General features: G+C 38.0%; 2 protein-coding genes across 3 annotated transcripts in view; both read right to left on the reverse strand.

The window, feature by feature from the left end:
• Window positions 1–9527, reverse strand: part of LOC128528577 (scrapie-responsive protein 1-like) — a 32580-nt gene extending 23053 nt beyond the window's left edge. Inside the window, exon 1 of one of the 2 annotated variants that reach the window (XM_053501493.1) lies at window positions 9486–9527. Coding sequence is in view for 1 of the 2 variants with exons in the window: in XM_053501491.1 (XP_053357466.1) it covers window positions 58–78 (21 nt within the window). In the remaining variant the exon portion in view is untranslated. Of the gene's footprint in view, window positions 1–57; window positions 142–9485 lie in introns of those variants that run through there. The other variant, XM_053501491.1, reaches the window with a different exon arrangement.
• On the reverse strand, window positions 3341–6378 carry hand2 (heart and neural crest derivatives expressed 2). Its single transcript, XM_053501489.1, has 2 exons — window positions 5296–6378; window positions 3341–3974 (listed from the first exon to the last, which is right to left on the reverse strand). The coding sequence occupies exons 1-2, from the start codon at window positions 5887–5889 to the stop codon at window positions 3876–3878; spliced, it is 693 nt and encodes a 230-aa protein (XP_053357464.1). The 5' UTR covers window positions 5890–6378; the 3' UTR covers window positions 3341–3875.
• Window positions 9528–21192: the final 11665 nt, after the last annotated feature.

Raw genomic sequence — 21192 nt, forward strand, 5'->3', positions numbered from 1 at the left:
TGTAAGCCAGACCGATAAGTTTCCATTTCTAACGTTTTCATTTTTACAAGTACTTACATGAGTCCATGTTGAGTTCATTTTACAAGGTAGACTAGCTAACCAGTTCGGAAAGTGGAAAAGGGAAGAACTCTAGCAAGAAACCCCGTTTTTAAAGCCTCCAGACTTTAGAATAAACCTGTTTACGCGCCTGCAGATGCGTATCAGCCTGAGATCCTACTGTCTGCCAACACAAAGCCGAAGGCACATTCTCCGGCATTTTATTTGTGTAGTACTCTAACATTCCACACACAAAAATGACATCATTGTATTTTTTTTGTGTGTGTCACGTAAGGCCTACAGTCGAACTCAGTCGAAGTGGGCTGCGTCTCAAACCAAACTCTACTGTACTTGAATATATACCAATATAGTTGGCTATAAATGTACCACGAAATGATACGACCTAGCACAATACTTTTAGATAACTCAAAGTGTTCTTTAGTTTACAGTCGCGTGTATTAGATGCATGGAATTCGTAGATGTTCTTAGCTCTTCCTGAGCCTCTCTACTTCTATACACCTCACTGTACCCGCAACACCTGAACTCAAGGTGAAGTATATAAGAGATAATGCAATCCCGACGAGAGGTCGCCAGGACTGGGATGGAGATCCACTGATGGCTCTCTATACCGTCTGTTCTGACCTCAATATGTCTGCTAAACCCCAGTGCAGACTGAACAAAACCGTGGAGGAGGGACTTGTGAACTTAATCGTTTACAGATGTCTGTTAATACCAGGAAAGAGAGATCTTATTCGGTCCACATGCTTTAAAATCTATATCATGGCACAGTAAAGTGCGAGCTGGAGCTTAACATTAACATCACTGGCACAGAGACAAAGGCAAAGCAGTCTAAATGATTAGGCCTGTGACTCATGGTAATCGTGCTGTATATCACTGAAACAAATAAGACAAAGTATCTATTTGTTATTTTTATAACTTTGGAAAGTTGGTTTGGTTTCCCATTGTGCGATAAGATATTTTAATAATAGGTTATTGGCGGGTTATGGCGCACTTTTTAGGATAGCAACTCCAAACTCAGTTTTCTCTTCCTCCTCAAAGCGTTAGTATGAACACTGGAAGCCAGAATCTTTAGACAATCCCCTAAATCAACACCGTATGATTATAAAATAATAACTTAAATAAATATACTGTGACATCTTAATAGTACATGCTATTTTTCGTCTCAGTTTCTTTAATTAACCGGTTTATCATGTTCCACCCCCATTCCAGCACAATGGAACGATCCGTTTCCATGGAATCAGAACGCGACCTGGATCATTCTGATAGCACGTGTTAGTGCTGCTGGCCTACACCACTTATTTATGTTACAAAATGAGATGAATAAACAAATACCACTGTTGCTGTGGGCTTAATATAAGCCCCATAAGCGCGATCAGACATTTTGGACTCAACTACTGAGGTTTAGAGAAGCAGCGGGTCACCATAGGGTCAAAAAATTATCTCTATCTTTAATCAAGGAGGTTGATTTTTTTTTTATCTTAGACGCCATCTTGACAGAGACAACAAATTATCTTGGCTATAATTATCAGTCCAATTGAAAGCAAACGATACAGTGCGCGTAGCCTGTTGCGTGATTAGACTATCTAATGCAATCGGATGGTTTTAAATTGCCTTCAATGCGCTTCATAACTGAATGAGCGCCGCTGGGTTGCGTGCATACTTTTTCATTGTAAATATAATACATCACTGGTTTACAGATAAGAGGGTTAAATCCATCAGCTTTTTAAAAAAAGTAACTGTTTTGGGGAAGTCCTTAATGCTTTACGTAGAAGATTGTAATAGTCCTTTCACAGAATATATATAGAACTTTTAAACAGACAAAGCGGCCTCGAGGAACAGCGTAAAGAAGTTAGGAGGATGATGTGACCAAAAAAAGTTACAAACAATCAAAAAAAAGTAACAAACAAATCATCCTACATAAAAAACATTTATCCTGAAAAACGTTTGCACCAGAATGTGTTGCATATATTATGCCTATTTGTTTAATTCTTTTAGATTTTACATTGGAATATATTCATTTTTAAGCGTACCTAGAAGTGAAAATTCCAGAGAGATTTCTGGTTTTCGGAGGCCAGATTGTTGTTCAACCCGAAGGTGGACTATTCCAATTAAAATAGCTTGGAATATTGGAAAATTTGAATATATTGTCAAATTTAAAGAAAAGAGTAAAACTTGTATGACTGTATATATGTCAAGCTAAGCCTTACGTTCTATAAAATATTTTTACTTTAAATGTATGAATGTGTAAAAGTGTCTAATTACTTTTTACTTTTTTCGTAAAAGCATGCATGTTTAAAAGAAAAAATAAATATAGACTTAGTGCTCTAGCTTATTGTTTACAGGCCTACCTGTGCGTTACACGATTAATTCATTGCTTTATGTTAATCAAGCCTGGATTACTAAAATCGCATTTATATCAAAACTATCAGAGTTGCTTTCATTGTCATACCCCCCGCATTTCGGGATAACCCCAGAGTTTTGATAGTCGTGTTATCAATCACCTGCACATCCGATAGTCCACCTCAGCCTGACCCTCCGCACTTATTTCACTCCTAATGCCAATCCTGCATTTTTTCTTTTACACCGCCGGCTCCAGTGTGTCTGCTCCTTCAGCTGATTGGAGAAAAAAAAAACGATCTCTCTACTCTAAATTATAATCCTGGCATTAGCTTAGTAAAATCTTAATGTCAGTTGGATACAATAGTTATATATATATAATTATTATCTACAACTAACATTAAAATTTAAATTATATATATATATATATATATATATATATATATATATATATAATTCCGTGTGAAGTAGCGTGCACAAAATTCATTTGCTGTTACTAGTCAAAATCATTTACACCAGCCCTCAAGATTTTCGGCAATAATTCGGCAATATTTAATGGCTACACATTGGATGAGTGTCGTGTGTATATATAATGTAGCCTATAAAACTGCGATAAAACCATGCACAAAGATGACCTGTTTAATGTCATTAAAACAAGTATAAATTCTCTGTTTATAAATCCTGTGCAACTAAACCAACGTCTTATGGCGAGGAGTTCAAAGCGTTTTAGAATCATGCATCTCTATGTTCTATGTTTCTGAGTGTTGGTTTTGTAAAAATATCTATATTTTTATTTACTCCTGGGCAGACGGTCTTGCATTTTTGACCAGTTTATTTGCTTGTAGTTACTTTTTCTTATTATTATTTTAGAAAGTAGACATCTACTTTATCTACATGTTTATCAATGCAAACAGAAGATTATGTTCATTTAAAACACAGTGGTTTATTGAATTAATTACATCGTTTACATCTTCAGATATTTATTATTATTTTATATAAACTTCTGGTGTCTGGACGGAAGTGCACTTGAGTGGACTCAACATTAGGTTTCAAACACGACCAGAGAGATTCCTATATATACGACCACAACAAAACATCACAACATAACACTTCATGACATTTGTATTTTTTTCTTTCTCCAATTGAAACGTTATTTCAAACCGTTTCATAATTTTCTCGACCTCTCACTTGATAGGCTATTTTTTTTTCTAAGAGAAAGAGAGAGACTTACACTTTCACTTCAGTGGCAGATAATCACCACAAACTAGACAACAATAGCAACAACAACAATAGCAACAACACAATCCCTTACCAAGAGGGGCATCCTCCTGTTAAAAATGGAATGTTTTTTTTTTTTTGTTTGTTTTGTCTTCAAGGATCCATTGTCCGTAGAAATTGCACATAAATATTCCATTAAATAAAGTTAGTGTAAAAAACATGACATGGAAAGGCCTCAATGCAAGGTTGTTTTTTGTTTAAGTTCACTGTTTCAGTTCCAAAGCCCAGACGTGTTGCGGCCAACCAGTTCTCCCTTTGGGTTTCTTGTCATTGCTGCTCCCTGAACATTTCAAAACTTCATTCTGTTCCAAACACAGAAAAAGCATCCTTTTATTGACATGGTTTGTGACAAAAACAAACCCCAATTCCAATAATTATAACCCCCGTATTCACTATACCTGTTGTGAAATGACAGCTTGTGCTAGTTACATTTTAGGGTCAACAAATATTTATGCAATACTATAAAAGCAGCCATATGTATACGTATATAAAATACTTGCCAGTCATTTTTATAGTTAAATTCTATTTAACTTTACATATTGTCATGCACAAGAACGACTGCTAAACCGCTAAAACACGGCTAGCAAAAATAGAAGAAAAGGGGACTATTCATGCTGCAGACTTGAGCGAATTTCCTGCATAAATATTGCATTTACAAAACATTTTATATTATTAGACATTACAATAATCTAACAAACATGTTTTGCACTTACTGGATCTATTAATGACGCAAAAAAAATCCAGTTTGGTTAAAAAAAAAAAAAAAAGAAAATGAGAAAAGTAAAAGAAGCCAGCTGCCGTAAATATCTTAAACGTTAACTGAATAGCCTACAGGTTCATGCAAATATAAAAGTTGTATTATTATCAGTTTCGGATTAAACGTAGTGTATCTAAATAGTTTTATGTCCTAAACGAGGATAACGCCACGATAACGCAGCATTAATAATGTATACGTTACTGAAACAATTAAAACTATAAATCTATCAAATCCAATATGCAAAGTTAGTGAGAATTGTGAAGAATCTTACTAGACCAAGCTTCTGCTTTTTTTTAAGTATCAATAATAAAACAATAATAAAAATCTTTTAAAAGATCGGTGCACATGGTGCATAGTAATTTTGATACTATTTACCCGTGCGTATTAGTGTACGATATTTTGGGAGAACTAAATTGCTCTGTAAGTTTAAGATAATAAACTATGTGCATTAAAGCCACAGTAGTTTGCAGCATATTTATTTTCTATATTTTGCCAGTGATATATAATGATACATGTTATTAAAATCCACTGGTATCACAAGATGTACTTCCCGCAGTCTTATAACAGTGTTATAGCCTAATTGATAGATTTCTGTTGGAAATGCCAAAGCCCTGCGTGCTCTTAAATTTAAGATGCTTTAATACCCATAAATACACACACACACACACACACACACTTAAGTTTGCAGCAAGAAGAGACAAAATCTACCGCCAGGTTTGTTAAAAAATAATCATGAGGCTATAATGCAATGCATGTTTTGACTCTTTTAATCCGTAAAAAAAAGTTGTATAGATATTTTGCTGTGTTTCTATATATCATTGGTTGGAATAAATAATGCTAATAATAAGGAAAACTGAAACACGCACCGTTTCTTTCTTCCTCCTCTCTTCTTTGGAGTCTGCCTTCCTGAACTCGGCCTTGAAGGCCTCCGTTTCGCCGCCGCCGTGCTGCTCGTGTTTGTCCAGGATGTCCATGAGGTAGGCGATGTAGCTGGTAGCGAGGCGCAACGTTTTGATCTTGGAGAGCTTGGTGTCAGCGGGCACGTTCGGGATGCACTCACGCAGCTCGGCGAACGCGCTGTTGATGCTCTGAGTCCTGCGTCTTTCTTTCCGGTTCGCCGTGGGCCTCCGCTTCACGGCGCGCGGCACCACCATCATGCCCGGGACGAGCGCTCCAGCGCCGCCTGCTCCATAGGGCCCGTGCTCCAAGCCAGGCCCGGGCGCGCACACACCGCCGGCGGCGTTATTGGTGGTATACTCGGGGCTGTAGGACGAAGGCGCCATGCCATAGTCCGGCGGCGGGGACATGTCCGCGTGCCCGATGAGCCACCCGTGGAAATAAGGGCTTTCCTCGTGACAGCGGCTCGCGGCGGCGGCGGCTGCAGCTGCTGCTGCAAAGGAGGACGAGTAGCCGTCATGGTGCACGACCGGGTGGTGAGGAAAGCCTCCTACCAAACTCATGATAGTGTCCTGCAAAAACGGAGCGCGCTTTCGCTCTTTCGAATTGTATTTCTTAATTTATTTCTTATTCTTTTCTTCCCCCTTACTCTCTCAGATTGCTTCTATTTGTTTTGCGGGAAAATGAAAAAAAAAGAGTCGTGCAACATTCGTTCTTCCTGGATCAGTGAAATGAACGAGGCTCTCTATCTGTCCTTTACAAAACTTAAAACTGATACCGAGCAAAACATATTTCAAACAATGTAGTTATAACTTCTAAAAGTCACCTAGGCTACTTACTCCGTAGTGCACATCCCAGTACGACCAAACCTCCCATTGGGAACCAGTGCAGACTTTCTTTTAGAAACTCATCTTAAAGCAAGTCTTGGTCATGCGAAAGTGTCCGAGGCACAAATCCCTGCTGGATATGAAAATGAAAAGAGAAAGATTCCATGCACTGTTGTAGCTGTTTGTGCAGCTCTCATGTGGATTTTTCTCTGTTTGATGTGTGAGTCGCAGCTTCATGTTGTGCTGCTCGAAGTTCCTTTATACCGCACACTAAAGCGTTTCCTGGCCAATCCGCGCGAAGAGGAGGAGGAGGAAGCCGCTTCGCAGGGTGATTACACTCCTAAACTGCACCACAGCCCTCTTCAAGCTCTGGAAGCGTTTATTATTAATACGCTTAATATCGCGGAATATATACACAAATAGCCGATACTACTCAGTGTGTGTTATTTATTACGCGCATGACGTGCACGTGCCATGCATTTTGACTGGACATATTTTAGGCATTTAGGCAATGCAAACCTTTTTTTAATGGAAAATGAAAATTTGTAAGTAGAGGAAAATTTTAATTTCTAAATTGTTTAGGTGTATTAGAGTTGTATTGTAAATTGAAATCTTGTTCCATTTTTAGTTAACTGTTGATTACATTTGCAACTGTTTCAAATACAACCTCATAACCATCTCTGCTGTGATCTCTGCAGTTTGTTTAAAAGACTGCCTCAAACACATCACATTCAGGTTTTAAGGATTTTCCATAATTATGTGTGTATACACAAGTTTTTTTTTTAAAAGGGCACCATTTAAAAAAAAATTCCACTCTCTACAGTATCTCAAATAATGTATTTGCATTATATATATATATATATATATAAAACGTAAATTCGTGTGATTGTGCATGCTAATAAACTGCTATTTATGTGTAATATGTACATGGACGTTGTTTGCGTTGTCCATGAAAAGTCATGTTGCTGCTGTTTGTTCAGGGAATAAAAGGAAAAAGGTTAAAACATATTAAAAACTCAACATATCCAGGTGGTCTTAGTGCTCAGTTTCAATGCTGGAACTTCCCAAAGTACATTTCGTAGACTGTTTGTGTGACAATTTAGCGAGAAATTTGCACTGTGGTATACAAATGCAATTTTACCAATATGGCCTCGAGTCTATTTAAAATACTAAGAAAAAATCGTAGTCTGAATAATGCAGGGCCTATGATGTTTGATGTGTCTTCCTTAATTTTAATGGTGCTCCAGTCCCCCCCCCCCCCCCAAAAAAAAGGCAAAACAAAACCATAATTTGTTTATGCATGTAAATTGACACATTATTCATGATAGCGTCGTGGTATAACTCTTTCAGGCGTTACATTTAATAAATTTTTTGGGTGCTTAAAGGCCTCTTTTAAGGTTATAAAACATTTCAAGAATACAAATTAATAATTTATTTTCACGTAAATAGTCTTTTAACCTGGAAAAATGTTTTGCTTATTTTGCGTTATTTTACAATAATTCCATATTACTTTACTAAATAATTCAACTCATACGTATATAATACAATATATACACAAATTTGAACTAGAATGTATGTAACGCTTCTGAGATATATTTTCAGTAAATCCCATAATAAAAATAAAAATATTATCAAACCAAATTTTATTTTGTTTATACGCCAGGCTACTATTTTGTTGTTTATTTACATTATTAAAATTTTGATTATATGACTGCAGTTATTACAGTGAACGGAAATATTAACGATCTAAAGCTAATAATTTCTAATGTAGGAGCGGCTTGAGAAAAATAAAATCAGAAAATCCGATATTTACGAATATGACCACGTTAACCATACGTAAACGATACGTAAACTGTTTAAATATGGAATGTAAATAAACATTAAAATTATACATACAGTATATATATATATATATATATATATATATATACACACACACACACACACACACTATTTAAATTCCGATGTGAAGTTTCGTTCCGTAATCGTGGATCACAAACTCACATGTTGGCGAAAGAGAAGGGTTAATTCATTAATTAATTAATTTATTAATTAATTTAAGTGTTTTATGTGTGGGCACGTGCAACCCTACCCAGAAATAATGTGATGTTAGATATTTATTTACATGCTACATGAGAACAGAGTTCTATAGGCCTAGTGTAGGTGTATAAGTGTGTGTGTGTGTGTGTGTGTGTGTATCTGCGGCAGTGTGCGCTCATGTGTTTAATTATGCATATAGGTGTGCGCGTGTAAGTGTGTAGATGTATAGTATTATGTGTGTGTGCATGTATGGCTGTATGTATATAGGTGTGTGTGTGTGTGTGTGTGTGTGCGTAGGTTTGATGGTTCATATTTTTTTGCGTGTCTGTGTTTATGTGCAGCTCTTGGGGAGGATTTGAACACTGACATGTGAGTTATTTTATTTGGATATTCGCAGAGTTTCTCCAGAGTCCACACGTTATATGTATGTTAAACAAGGCTGTGTGAACGTCCTTGGGCATTCTCTCTCTCTCTCTCTCTCTCTCTCTCTCTTTCTGTGTGAGAGTGTGTGTGAGAGAGAGTGTGCATGAACATTCACAAATTTCCTCGTGAAAAGCGCATGATTTATTCATGTTTAAGTGAGGTGAATGTATGTATGTGTATAAGTGTGTAAGTGTGTGTGTGGTGCCAGTGTAATTTATCTGTCTGATTGGAAGTTCTTGAGTAATTGAAATACTCTGAGGCTCCAGTTAATGACCCATAATCAGGCTCTAGGTCACTTGGTCAGACTCCTGGTCCAAACCATCACACACCCCCACCCCAAATATTCCCCCTGCTTCTCATCTCCTTTCACACTGAATTTTGCATCGATAAATAAAGTTATGCAGGACTTTTGTATCCAAGCATGACCCAAGCATTAGAAACCAACTGTATTAATGAAATCAGGCCCATAAGCCCCCATGGTCATAAAAATGATAGATAGACATAATTTTATCATAAAAAGCAATATATAAATCTGATATATATATGATAAATTAGATCAGATTCACCTAATAGTTTCAATAGTTTCACCACAAGAAACTATTATTATTATTCTTATGATGATGATGCAAAAATAATAGTCTTTTACAATAAAAATGTAAAATACACAGATCTAGGAAATTAAAGTATAGATTTCCGTTTATTTTGATGGTTGCACATTTATTAAGATTGACTGCACAAACAAAATAGTCCATGATGATGATGATGATGATGATGATGATGACTACGATGACAACGAGAATACGAAAGAAGATTGCTAAAGTAGGTGCAGTAATTTATGACCACAACAACAGTTGGAAGTCCTGGCTTACCTGATGTCATAAGAAGTGCAGCAGTGCAGAGGCTCTCTTCCCCTTTCTTTCACTCTCCTTTCCTATAACACACTCTCCTCCTCTTTTCGCTTCTCCTCTCCCCTCCTCCTCTTCTCCTGCTTTCCTTTGCAAGACTTGTTAAAGGAACCTGGCTCACCCTTTAACAATCTATTCGCACTTTACTTTCTCCCCCTGTTTTTGCCTGATTATAAACTAAAATGAAATAAAGCATCTTCAAAACATCAACTAGATGTTTCCGTGATAACTGATAGTTTCCCAAAAGCTGTTTTTTTTATCCTTCCTCACTAAAGTAATGTGTAGACAGGTAGAGATTTAACAAAAGAAAGTAGTCAGATTTAAGGGACATTTACAAGAACTGAGGTACAGCTTGTCTGCTTAGAGATATAATTCATTTAATTCAGAATGAAAAATAATGTGTGTGTTTGTATGTATATATATATATATATATATATATATATATATATATATATATATATATATATACACACACACACGCACAAAAAATGTTTTTCTTGGTTTGTATTGGTTTTAATTCAACATTTCCATTTATTTATTTTGCAGATGTTTATAAGTAACACACAATTAGTAATTTTAAGTAACATACAATAAGTGTTAATGGTTAGTGTTAATTAGTGTTAATGTTCCAACAATGCTAGTTTGTTGTTGTGGGGATTCGTCTGTCAACCTTTAAGTCGCAAGAGCAGATCTTGAATTTTTCTACATTGATTATCCAAGAGTTATTACCAGCATGGTGTATCAATTAAACCCACAGCATTTTAAATTTATTTATTTATATATTTATTTATTTATTTATTCATTTTGCAGTCAGGGACCCTGTTAGCTGAAAAGCAAAATTGGCCTTCATTATCTTACAGTCAAACTTATTCAAAAGGCTATTAGTCACATTATTTAAGCATGCGCAATAATATTGTTGTAGTTGTTTTCCTTGAAATTTTCAACTTTTTTCACATATTTTAAATAAAAGTTTAATTACAGAATTATCAGATTGATATGGTTTACAGGCATAAATGTTGTACAAGATTGTCATGGGCATCTTTGTCTTTGTCAAGTTATCACTTTGAGACCTAAATAAATTAAGAGAGTTATTTAAATAAAAAAAAATACCCTGAATCATTATTATTGTAATTTTGTTACTTAAAAAATATCTAATCACAAATCAGAGATCACCGTTATTATATGTGTTTATAGTGTGAGAAGGTGAATCTATTGTCCGATCTGCTCTATTTCTGTGGATTGTAAATAAGTATTTTTCCTTTCTCCTTCTCCTGTTTTAGTATTTTATTTAGCAGTTGTATGCGTTATATAATGTACAAATGTACATACTGACTCTGTAGCTTCTGTGATTTCTGTCCATGTAAAAAGTAAAGCTGTTAGATCAAAGCATGATGGGATTAAAACAGATGTACATTCCTTCCTACTGAAATCTTTTCCAGTGTAGCTAGGAGCTGTATCTGAGGGTGAAACGGTTCAGCCATTTGGGATCTCGGTACGTCTCTGATGTTCTCAGAGAACTCACCTACTTCCAAATTGTCTCTGTTGTTTTTCCTCCAAATCTTCTCTCTCTCTTCCTCTTTTCCCCTGTCACTCTTTTCCCTCTCTCTGTCTCATCCATAATGCTTATCACTGGTACTCATCACTTCTTCAGCCTTGTTCCACAGCACCTGCTCTTCCTTCCAACACCTAATAGCTCATCCTCCCTATTCACCAGCGCTCTGTGCTCAACTAAGTCTCACGGGATTCCCTCTGGCTCATCTCCCTGCTCTCCCGCTGGCTGGGCACTGGGTGAGATGGCAGGATGGAGAGATCTGACTGGGGTAAAGCTGGCATGAGACCGGACGTCTCTGGTTTGATCTGAACCTGCTCTGTTATTGTTATCTGCCTTCCTGTCTTTTTTTATCTGGTGTCCTGTTCTCTCTCTCTCTCTCTCTCTCTCTCTCATCCTACAGTGTCTATAGCCTTTCTCATTGCATCACTGCTTGTTTTTTCTCCATCTTCTCTCCCGTCACCGCCCACTCATGCTCTCATCCCCATGTCTTCTTGCACTTTAGACTTTGACAGATCAAAGTGTGCTGCTGAACTCTTCTTCACTAGAGCATACTTTTGTAAACACACATACACAACTGTACACACACAGAGTCAAATCTCTTATGCTCTTCTCTGCTTTCATATTACATCCTTATGATATAATAAAGAATTTATATGTGAGTGCTGTATAGAATAGAAAAGTATGGACACACTAAGATGCAAAACCCTGGTACATCCAGTAAACCCATCACCCAAACACACACAGTAGATGAAGGCTTCTGTGTATTAAAAATGCAAACAAAACCCAGATAAGACACACACACATAAACACACACAAACAGATCAATAAGAGACAGCAGGCACTTTGGGTTTTAATTGACAGTGACAACTCGATTAGCCATTTCCTCTTCTCAGACATCACTAGCCGCTTCATTATATGTTATCAGCAATCAATCTTGACTAGAAATAAAATAAAATAAAAAATCATTACACTAATGAGCAGCTTGGTCTCTGGAGTAATTTCTTCCCCTAATGATCATCCATATAGCATTCTGTCACTGTAATAAAGTTGCATCCTCTACAGCAATGCCAAGAGAACAAACACACACCCTCTGCAGAAATGCTTAATGATTTGATGGTCCTTATTAGGTCTTTATTGCAAGCCTGGATAAAATGAATTATTCTACACTGCAAGTCAAAATTTTGGACTTTATGTATAAATATATATTTTAAAATGTTTATACAGTAAATACAATGTGGCCCAAAAGACTGATATTATTCTTCTTAATTCAGACCCAAAACAGCTTTGAAAACTAAGAATAGAAGGTGGAAGCAGAGCCAGACATAACACTGCTTAATTCTTCTCAGGCATATCTGAATTTAATCAGTATTTTATCAGAACTGTCCCAGAGCAATCACTGCACTAAATCAGGAAATCGTCGCAACATGGATCAACATCAGTGCTTATGCATTAAGAAATATTCAGTATACACCAGTCAACACTAACAACGCCACCATCATTAATGCCTGGGGGGAAGATGCCAGCCCATCTAGTCTGATCCTGGCCACGATAGAAAGGTATCAGAACACTTAGTCACTGAGGCTTAGCAGAAAAAGAGTTCAAGGTTGTTGATTTGGCTCTCCATCTCTAAGCGTGCAAGGACATTCAAATCGGATCCATGGAGACTTCTTCCTCCAAACCTCAGCACGCAAAGGATCGTCACCTCACCCCAGAGATCTTGTGAAGCCCTGCCTAGAGACAAACAGAGCTGCCTAGGTAGCACAAGGGGAACCTACACATGAGCTTAATGCTTTGGGTTATAATATTATGGTTAATTGTTGAACCTGTATTCAGCATCCATACAAATAATGAGAAATCAGTTGATGTCAATTTGAGCTTTATTCCTGCCATTACCTACCTTAAAGACATTTGCATAAAAACCTTTGGTCGAGATGGTTTCTGGGACAAATGCATAAGTGTTGATGCAAATAAAATTAAATTTAGATCCTTGTTGAAATGTTTTTTAAATAAGTTGTTGTTTTTTTTACTTCAACTAGAACATAAGAGTGAAGCATAGTTCATGAAGCTGGTTGAGTTGCTACCAAGATTTCATAAAGCTTCAAGAGGAATATTGTTTAAGTACTGTATTTTAAAGTAGGTTTGTTTTAAGACATTTCTTGCTCAATACATTATTATTATTATTATTATTATTATTATTATTATTATTATTATTGTACTTTAACCAATTAATATACAATCCTAAGGAACTTTAGGACTCCTGCATGCTTGTGTTGCACAGTGTATGCACAAGAACCTGCTACGAGCTGTCTAGTTACATTTGATCATTTATGGCTTCCCCAATATACCGGTTCTCCCCCACTTTCGCAGGGATTGACTTTTCCGTGGGGAGTGAAAAGGCAAAACAGACTCATAGTTCAGTCAGTGTGCGTGGTTGCTCACCGCCGTACCTCCCTGTACAATTTACCATAATATTAGTGTACTCTGTCGACAGCCCAGAGTTCCTTATATCTCTCCCTCAATCAATCACACTCCCGCAGATTACTCAGCTCCTGCTCTGACCTGTCCCACTCTCGGAGCCAAAATTCCTGAAAAAAAAAAAAAAAAAACCCAACAACAGAAAAGCTGCGTGGGAAAACTGTGGGAATCTGTTGTCTTTAACTGTGAGATCCATGCTTGTGGTTTACACATCAAATTGTCTTTAAAACAATATGATCTGGTTTAAAGATTAAGATTATAGTTGTGCAGATATTAAAGGTTAATCACTGAAGTGTTGTAATAGTAAGTTAAAATATCCGGTAGAACGAAAGCCAAACCACCAGTTCTCCTCCACGAAGCTGATGATGGATGAGAAGCATCGAGCAGACGAGTGACCTCCATCTAATTAACTCCATCTTTAGGCCATAGACTGTTAATATGGTTAGAGAAATCTGGAGCTCACCACTGCTTTGCACTGGCTGCTAACCCAATTCCTAGCACGATGGATGGATTGAAATCAGAAGCCTCTAATGAAGCAACTAATGAGGAACAATGTCTCAATTCACCACCACATCAGACATTTTGTATTTCCAGAATTTTTCAGATAATGGAGATTATTACAAGGTCTGCGATATGAAGGGTGACATCTAACAATCGACGGCGATCTGTTGAGAGACCTCACTTTTCTGGCTCTTATTACGACCTATGAATTGTTATATCCTCCCAGAACATTCTTCTCTCTCTCTCCTTCTTTTTCTCCTTCGATCCTGCCCTCTCTTTCTCTCAGGGAGTCATTAGCATGTTATTTTGTTCTTTCACAGCTCATTGATAGACATGTGGTTCTAATGTGTCTAATTCCACATCACAGCAACTTCTTCCAGTTTTGCAGTAACGTTAGCAGGCCAGACCATGAATTGTGGCCTCTCCGAGCTTTATATTTTCATCCTAACCCTTGCAAATGATCATTTATGTGATACGTGTAATGCCTGCCGTTTCACAGAGAAAATGATCTCCGACAGATTAACATAGGTGCTGGATGTCCAGTCTGTAGGTAACGTGCTCTCTGAGATGTTCTTGTGCTGAAAAAGAGATCTAACCTTTGCTCGGTCATCTTTTAGCGGTAGTTCTTCCAGACAGTAATGCGTCTAAATTCACACAAGCCTGCATTTATTCAGGGAAGAAAAAAAGCTCCCAAATATATAAATACGATTCAGACGTCAGGCATTTGGTGACATCTTGGTCCATTCTGTCTGGGAGTCACTGGTCTGCAATTTGTGGCTAAGGGTCGATTTATTGTAGCGTCAAAAACCACCGTCCATCATGCCGGCACTCTCCAGCAAGCCATTATCCCCCCAGCGATGTAATCCACACACACAAAAGTGCCTGGCTCTAATTTACAGTCCACTGATGGATTTACACCATTCTTCCCATTAGTGTGTACATTTCCCTCGGCGTGTTATGTAATGGTGTTAGGGAGATTTAAGAAAAGCATAACAAGTCATAAATTTGAAGTCTTCCTTGGTGAGAACGGAGCATCTAGGTAAAAACTGCTTAAAGTTGAAGCTTATTAGGACTATTGCTAGCTGGCAAAAAAACGAGTCTGGAGTGTGTTTCAGCATTTAGTACACTTACACACTCGTTTACTTGTTAAGTGGGATTGAAGGGATGCCGTGAAAGAGGAGCTGTTTTTAATAGCTTGAGCTGAAGTTGAGTCCAGTGGATCTTGATGGATGGATAATGAGTGTTAAATGGATGGAAAACATGCACTCCTACAACAACGGCATTTTGAAGGAAAAGGTTTCGGGATACTCCTTCAAACAATAGTCTGGTTGTGTTTGAGCGTGCGCCTCTACTTAATAAGAAAGGTGAAAAACTGAACAACATAGACACACCGTGCAGCATGAACACATAAAAAGTTGCATTCGCCTTCGCATTCCTGCGGTAATTTCCTTTTAAAACAAACAAGGCCTGTTACCTTGCTAAGATGGCAGCGGTGAGTTTCAGAACAGCAGCACAGGGGGAGCTGATTATAGCGTTGGGTCAGATTAGGTCAGCGCTATGTGGTGCTGGAAATTAGGCCAAGTATGTATGGTGCTGTTTTCAGTCATCTTGTCATGTCCTCCTAGAACCCCTGGCATGGCTTACTTTATTTAAAGAAAGTGATTTCTCACTGTTACTGCACATGATTCATGTGTGACTTGTTTTGTTTATAGTCGTGTCTCACAATGCGACCATAAAAAAAAAAAAAAAAAAAAAAAAAGCCAAGCTTGTGATAAGGATCTTATTTCTTTTTGGTTGCTAGAAAAAATTCACTATGAATGAAGTGAAAGCGTGTCAGAGTGATGACATCCAGAAGCCGAGGGGACTCAGTTGGCCTGGTAGGACAGTAGACAGCTCTTATTGAACCGTACAGTCAGCTGCACTTGGCACTTGAGGAAATGTTCAATGATGAGCCGTTTGCGTGCCTTCCTCTCCTCAGTTGCGTTCCCAGTCAATATGACTGAAAAAGGAAAGATAGGAGATGAGAGAAGATGTCTGATTTCTCATCCATCAATCCCCGGTGCATATCCCGTCAAATAAACACTAAAACAATTTACCGTAAGTGTACACACTTGAAGTGCCAACGTTAACACTTCTTACGCCTGAGCCACTGCCAGGTCATTTTTCAGGGCAATATTTAATGTGAACTAAGATGTCCTTTCCATTTGATGTCTTGGAGGAATAGCTGGCTTTGCTATATTTGGCCAGGGGCTTCGGTTTAGAGGCACTGCGACTCCATGCCCATGATCCCCACTTTAGGTTGATCATGATAAATGTGCTTCATTTGTTTAAGCCCACATGGCAGTTTTAGTGTTTCTGCTATAAATTTAACATAGCCTGGACTGGCATCACCTGCAAGGCCAAGAGGAAACAAATTACACTTTGCCATTGATTCGTCCTTCTTAATTGGTTAAAACTGTCAGAAGCAAGGCGAGAACTCTGGCTCTAGTTAGCGCCCTGGAAAATTCAGTAATGGGAATCATGGCATCGCTCCAGGGAGTGCAAAGCCACAGCGCATCACTCCTAGTACTCTGCAAAGACCTGAAACACCCCCATCAGATGAAAAACAATGTTCCTGTTCTTCACCAGCAGCCGAAATCTTTCTCACAGAGGCATTTCAAAACCACGTTAACAAATGACACTAGGCTTAGTGCTAATTTGGCAGGCATAATCTGAACAACTGATAAATTAAGCTGGAGGAAACATTTTGGCCCGGCATCAATAGCGCACACAAAGGGCCTCTTGGAATCAGTCTTTAGCAAGAGATGGTATTGGTTTCCATTTCGAAAAAAAAAAAAAAAAAAAAAAGAGGCCAAGTTACTCTGATTCCAGAGAAAAGTTCCAGAAAAAAACAGGTTCCGTAAATTTATTGATATGAACAAGAGGAAATAATTTATGCCCCAGTCCCACGCATTTCCGAGAACACAATTCTGGCCCTTGTGAATTACAGTCACTGTCATAACTTAGGCTGTGGTGCTAAAAATCGGCTGCATATTTACGCAGATGTCTCTCCTTAAAGATAAAAATAATCCCTAATCGGTTTCCTTAATCATAATTTCTCAGGATATGAAGCTGAGTCGGGGGTGTCAAGAGCTCTGTGGCTAAAATGTTATTATCAGGAGTACATGCATCAGCGGAGTTAAGCAACACCCCAGAAAAGCCTTTTTTTTTCTTCCAAGCATGCTAGACATTCTTTCTCATGCCTTTGAACCGCAAGTTCTGAGTAAGACTCTAAAAGCATCATTGCTGAAGCAGGAGATGAAGCCAGAGGATGCCTAAACCCCAGTATGTCAGAATAGTAGAGAACTGTCAGCTGTGGGATTTAAGAGTACAAGTTCACTAGAGCTCTTTTGATCCCCACTGTGTGAAAACTGGATATTTAGAAGAAGCTGACAGTAAGCGCTAAGCTCTCTTCCATCAGGATACTGATTCTGATCCAAATCAGGTTTCTTACTGCTTACTTTGCAGGTATATCCAGCAGATGACAAATTACAACACTAGCTTTGTGTGCGTGGGGTATTTATTTATTTTGCTTCCATGGTTTAGGTCCACTAGTCCCCTTAAGAAGGGAAGCATCACAGCAAATCAATAAGTTCCTCTGGATGAGCCAGCAAAAAGGTCACAGATTTGGTCAGAGGTGATGACAATGAAGTATATTCAATTCAATTCAATTCAACTTTATTTGTATAGCGCTTTTAGCAATTTTTTTATTGCCGCAAAGCAGCTTTACACAATCAAAATAATTATTTAAGTTTGTATGAAATGTGAATTTGTATGAATCAAAATGGTCAGTTTGTCCCTGGTGAGCAAGCCGAGGGCAACAGTGGCAAGGAAAAACTCCCTGAGATGGTAATAGGAAGAAACCTTGAGAGGAACCAGACTCAACAGGGCACCCATCCTCATTTGGGTGAAACAGAAAGCAGTAAATGATCTGCATTCATACTGTGTGTTAGGTGGCAGGCAGTTCAGCTATAATAGCTGATGTTAATTGATGTTAATGTGGAGTCCAGGTAGTTATTGAAGACCCAGGTAGGAAGTTCGAGTCCTGAACTATCGAACTGTCAAGTCCCCAGAGAAACAGTTGCCAACACCAGTCAAGGCCAGAACCATCTTCTAGGTAGAGAGAATTATTCCCAGACACCAGACGCATCCCAGAGAAACACACGGGGCATCCATGTGACGAGATCTTCAACCAGAAGCGGAGCACCAAGATGGGTCAAACAGGTCCGGAGGGCAGAGGAAGTCTGGATCACTATATGAGATTCCAAAGCTGTCATTCTTACCACATCTAGTGCATGGACTCTGTAATAACTGGGCAAACCCTGTGTGACGTCAACTATAAGCTGACAACACAATAGTGGGCGCACTAGGCGTTGCAACCATGGCAGAAGCTGACTACATCTAAAGCCCATATTCCATAAATTGGCGAATGGGTGGAACAGAGCTGGGCTGTTGGTTGAACATTGCATACCTACTTACCTCAGTTATCACAAGCTAGCTAGCTTAGCTTTAGCTAAATGCTAGAACCCATTCATCCATACCCATCTTGTGTCAACTCCAACATTTCTTAAGTAAGTCAAACTAAAATGATTCCAGTTACCTGGTTAGCTAAAGTGATGCACAGCAGACATCTACTGGGTTGGCACCTCCAATGCAGCTCTCAGTCAAATAAAACTATTTCTAATTACCCATCATTTTATGCCTTAATGTAAATTTAAATTAATGTTAAAGTTGTCATTAATGTAAAACTTAGCCTTTTTTGGGATTAGGCTGAAAAGTTTTAACTTTAACATGGAGACATTTTAACATGGTCTAGGAGGATGGCAGCAAAGTGGCTTAGTGGTTAGCACTGTCACCTCCAGGGTCTGTGTTTGATTCCCACCTCAGGTCTGTTTGCTTGTTCTCCCTGTGCTTGGTGGATTTCTGCCGCTTTCCTCACACACTCCAAAGTCATGTGGATTAAGCTAATTGGCATTCCCAAATTACCCATAGTGCTTTTATGTGTGTGCCCTGCAATTGGATAGGCTCCAGCCTGTGACCCTGTATACAGAATAAAGTGGTATACAGTAGGTGATGAATGAGTCTTTGGAGATGGAGAATGGCCCCCAGTGGCCATTAAAGGAATTGCATCCTTTGGCATTTAATTCTTGGCTTAATTAGTTCTAAACTGGAGGTTGCTCCCTGATCTTGATCCAGCTGATCACCTACTGGGATTTGTAGTCATGTGTCTACCACAATCCATATCAGAAAAGTTTAAGTCTTGATAATGCAGCAAATTAACCAATTTTATGTTATTAAAAAGCATGATGCTTTTTTTTTGTGGGTGCAGTTTTTATGCATATGTATATTAAAATGGTCTCTATTGTCTTAGACCACAAACTGATAAGTATATCTATTGAAACCACACCTCACCTGTAAAATCTCTGTATTTAAAGTCTACATGACTTCATGTTCTAGAACATGATATCATGTTCCTAGGTATAGGTATATCTAAAGATCTCTGCACATGCAATTTTCCTTTCTTGTTTGTTAGTGTTTGTTATCTAAATTACGGCATAAGCTTGACTTTACACTGATTTTTAATAATGTTGGAAAGACTAACCCACTCTTATCATTACACAACACATCACTATTCAGGTGATTACAGGGTTATGAGTAAAATCACAAAATTCTTTCAATTCAATTTGTGATTAATATTAGGAGAGCATGGTGAATATTTAGACATTTTCTAAACCTAAAATTGACAATATAATAATTTATTTAAAATTTACCTGATATAAAATGTGTGCTACAAATTGATGATATTCTCAGTCCAGTGGGTTTCTCTGATCGCATTTAAGCATAAATATTTTAGATATTTGTTTAATTTTTGCCAGTGGCAGCTAGCACGCGATAAAACTTATAGTATCCTTGCACCCGACAACTTAGCAAGATGACATTTTCAGTAGCTGATTAGCCCGAGGTAATCAATTTATCCCATCAAATTTCCAGCTGATGCAATCATGTCCTAGGCTCTAAAATGATCTTTGCATCCAATCTTTTTATGGATTTAGAACTATGGGTTTTTATCAACTAATGCATCCCCTCACCTTGGAGTTTTGACACATCTACAATTCCAGTCACCTCGATTAGCAACTTTGATTGCTGCTGCACTTGGAACGCAAAAGTTCTGCCTCTGTTACAGAGTATAGTGATGGGGTAATCTAGTTATTGTAGCCTTCAGTCTCCTGCTGTAGTGGCTCATTCAACAGCTTTAGCGTGTGTGAAGATTTGCAGAAAACACTTTTACTCAATTTTATCTTCAGATGTAATATGGTGAGAAAGAATTATTATTAAATGAAGTCACATGACGCACCATTGTTTATTGATATACTAAAGATAAAAAAAACAGCAAAGCTTTAGTCTATCATTTGTTCACTGTTACAAGATAATTAGCTTAGAAGCTTTATCAAACTAGACTGTTTACAAGTCAGCTCTTTCTTTAGGAGGAAAAAAAAGGACGTAAGCACTTTTTATGTCTACATAACAGAAAAATGAGTTCATGGCTGTCTCCGCTTAAAATGATTTAGTGTAACCATTCATGAATGATTCCAAATCTTTGCCTTCGCCACTCTACAAATGAATCAATTCCGTTTGATGTTTCTGTTTTATGAAAGCCACTTATCTTTCAGACTGCGCCAATGTCCTTTAAGTCCAAACACTTGCCGTATTTACGTCCAAATCGTTTCTTTCCAGGATTCGATCCAACTGCACGTACAGGGGCTGCTGTCCAGTTACAACTGGGAGGGGGGGGGAAGATATATTTTTTGTTTTGCCACTCATCATAAAAGCCCCAAGAGAGCTCAGGATGTGCAACTGAAGATGAGCTCCAGACTCCACTTACAGTGTTTCTGCGTCAGGAACGGAACACAATGCTCTAATCTTATAATAACACGAGCTCTATGGATAATGAAGTGTTTTTTTTATGGTATGGTGTCAACTGTAAAACTGTATTTGATTGTGATTTAAGTAAAAACGACTTTTATTGTGACTTTAAAGTAAAGCAGATCCAGCGATGTCATTTCAAAAGTGTCAGAGTGCCACATAAACGCGAAAAAGTCAATG

The sequence above is a fragment of the Clarias gariepinus genome, chromosome 8, assembly GCF_024256425.1.
Source record: "Clarias gariepinus isolate MV-2021 ecotype Netherlands chromosome 8, CGAR_prim_01v2, whole genome shotgun sequence".
NCBI classification, from domain to species: Eukaryota; Metazoa; Chordata; class Actinopteri; order Siluriformes; family Clariidae; genus Clarias; species Clarias gariepinus.

Bases quoted from the DNA above. Each gene is read 5' to 3' on its own strand.
- hand2 (XM_053501489.1), bottom strand. From the start codon at position 5,889: ATGAGTTTGGTAGGAGGCTTTCCTCACCACCCGGTCGTGCACCATGAC. The intron at 3,975-5,295 runs GTGCGTGTTTCA...TGTTTGGAACAG, and splicing joins AGAGGAGGAAGAAAGAAACG to AATGAAGTTTTGAAATGTTC.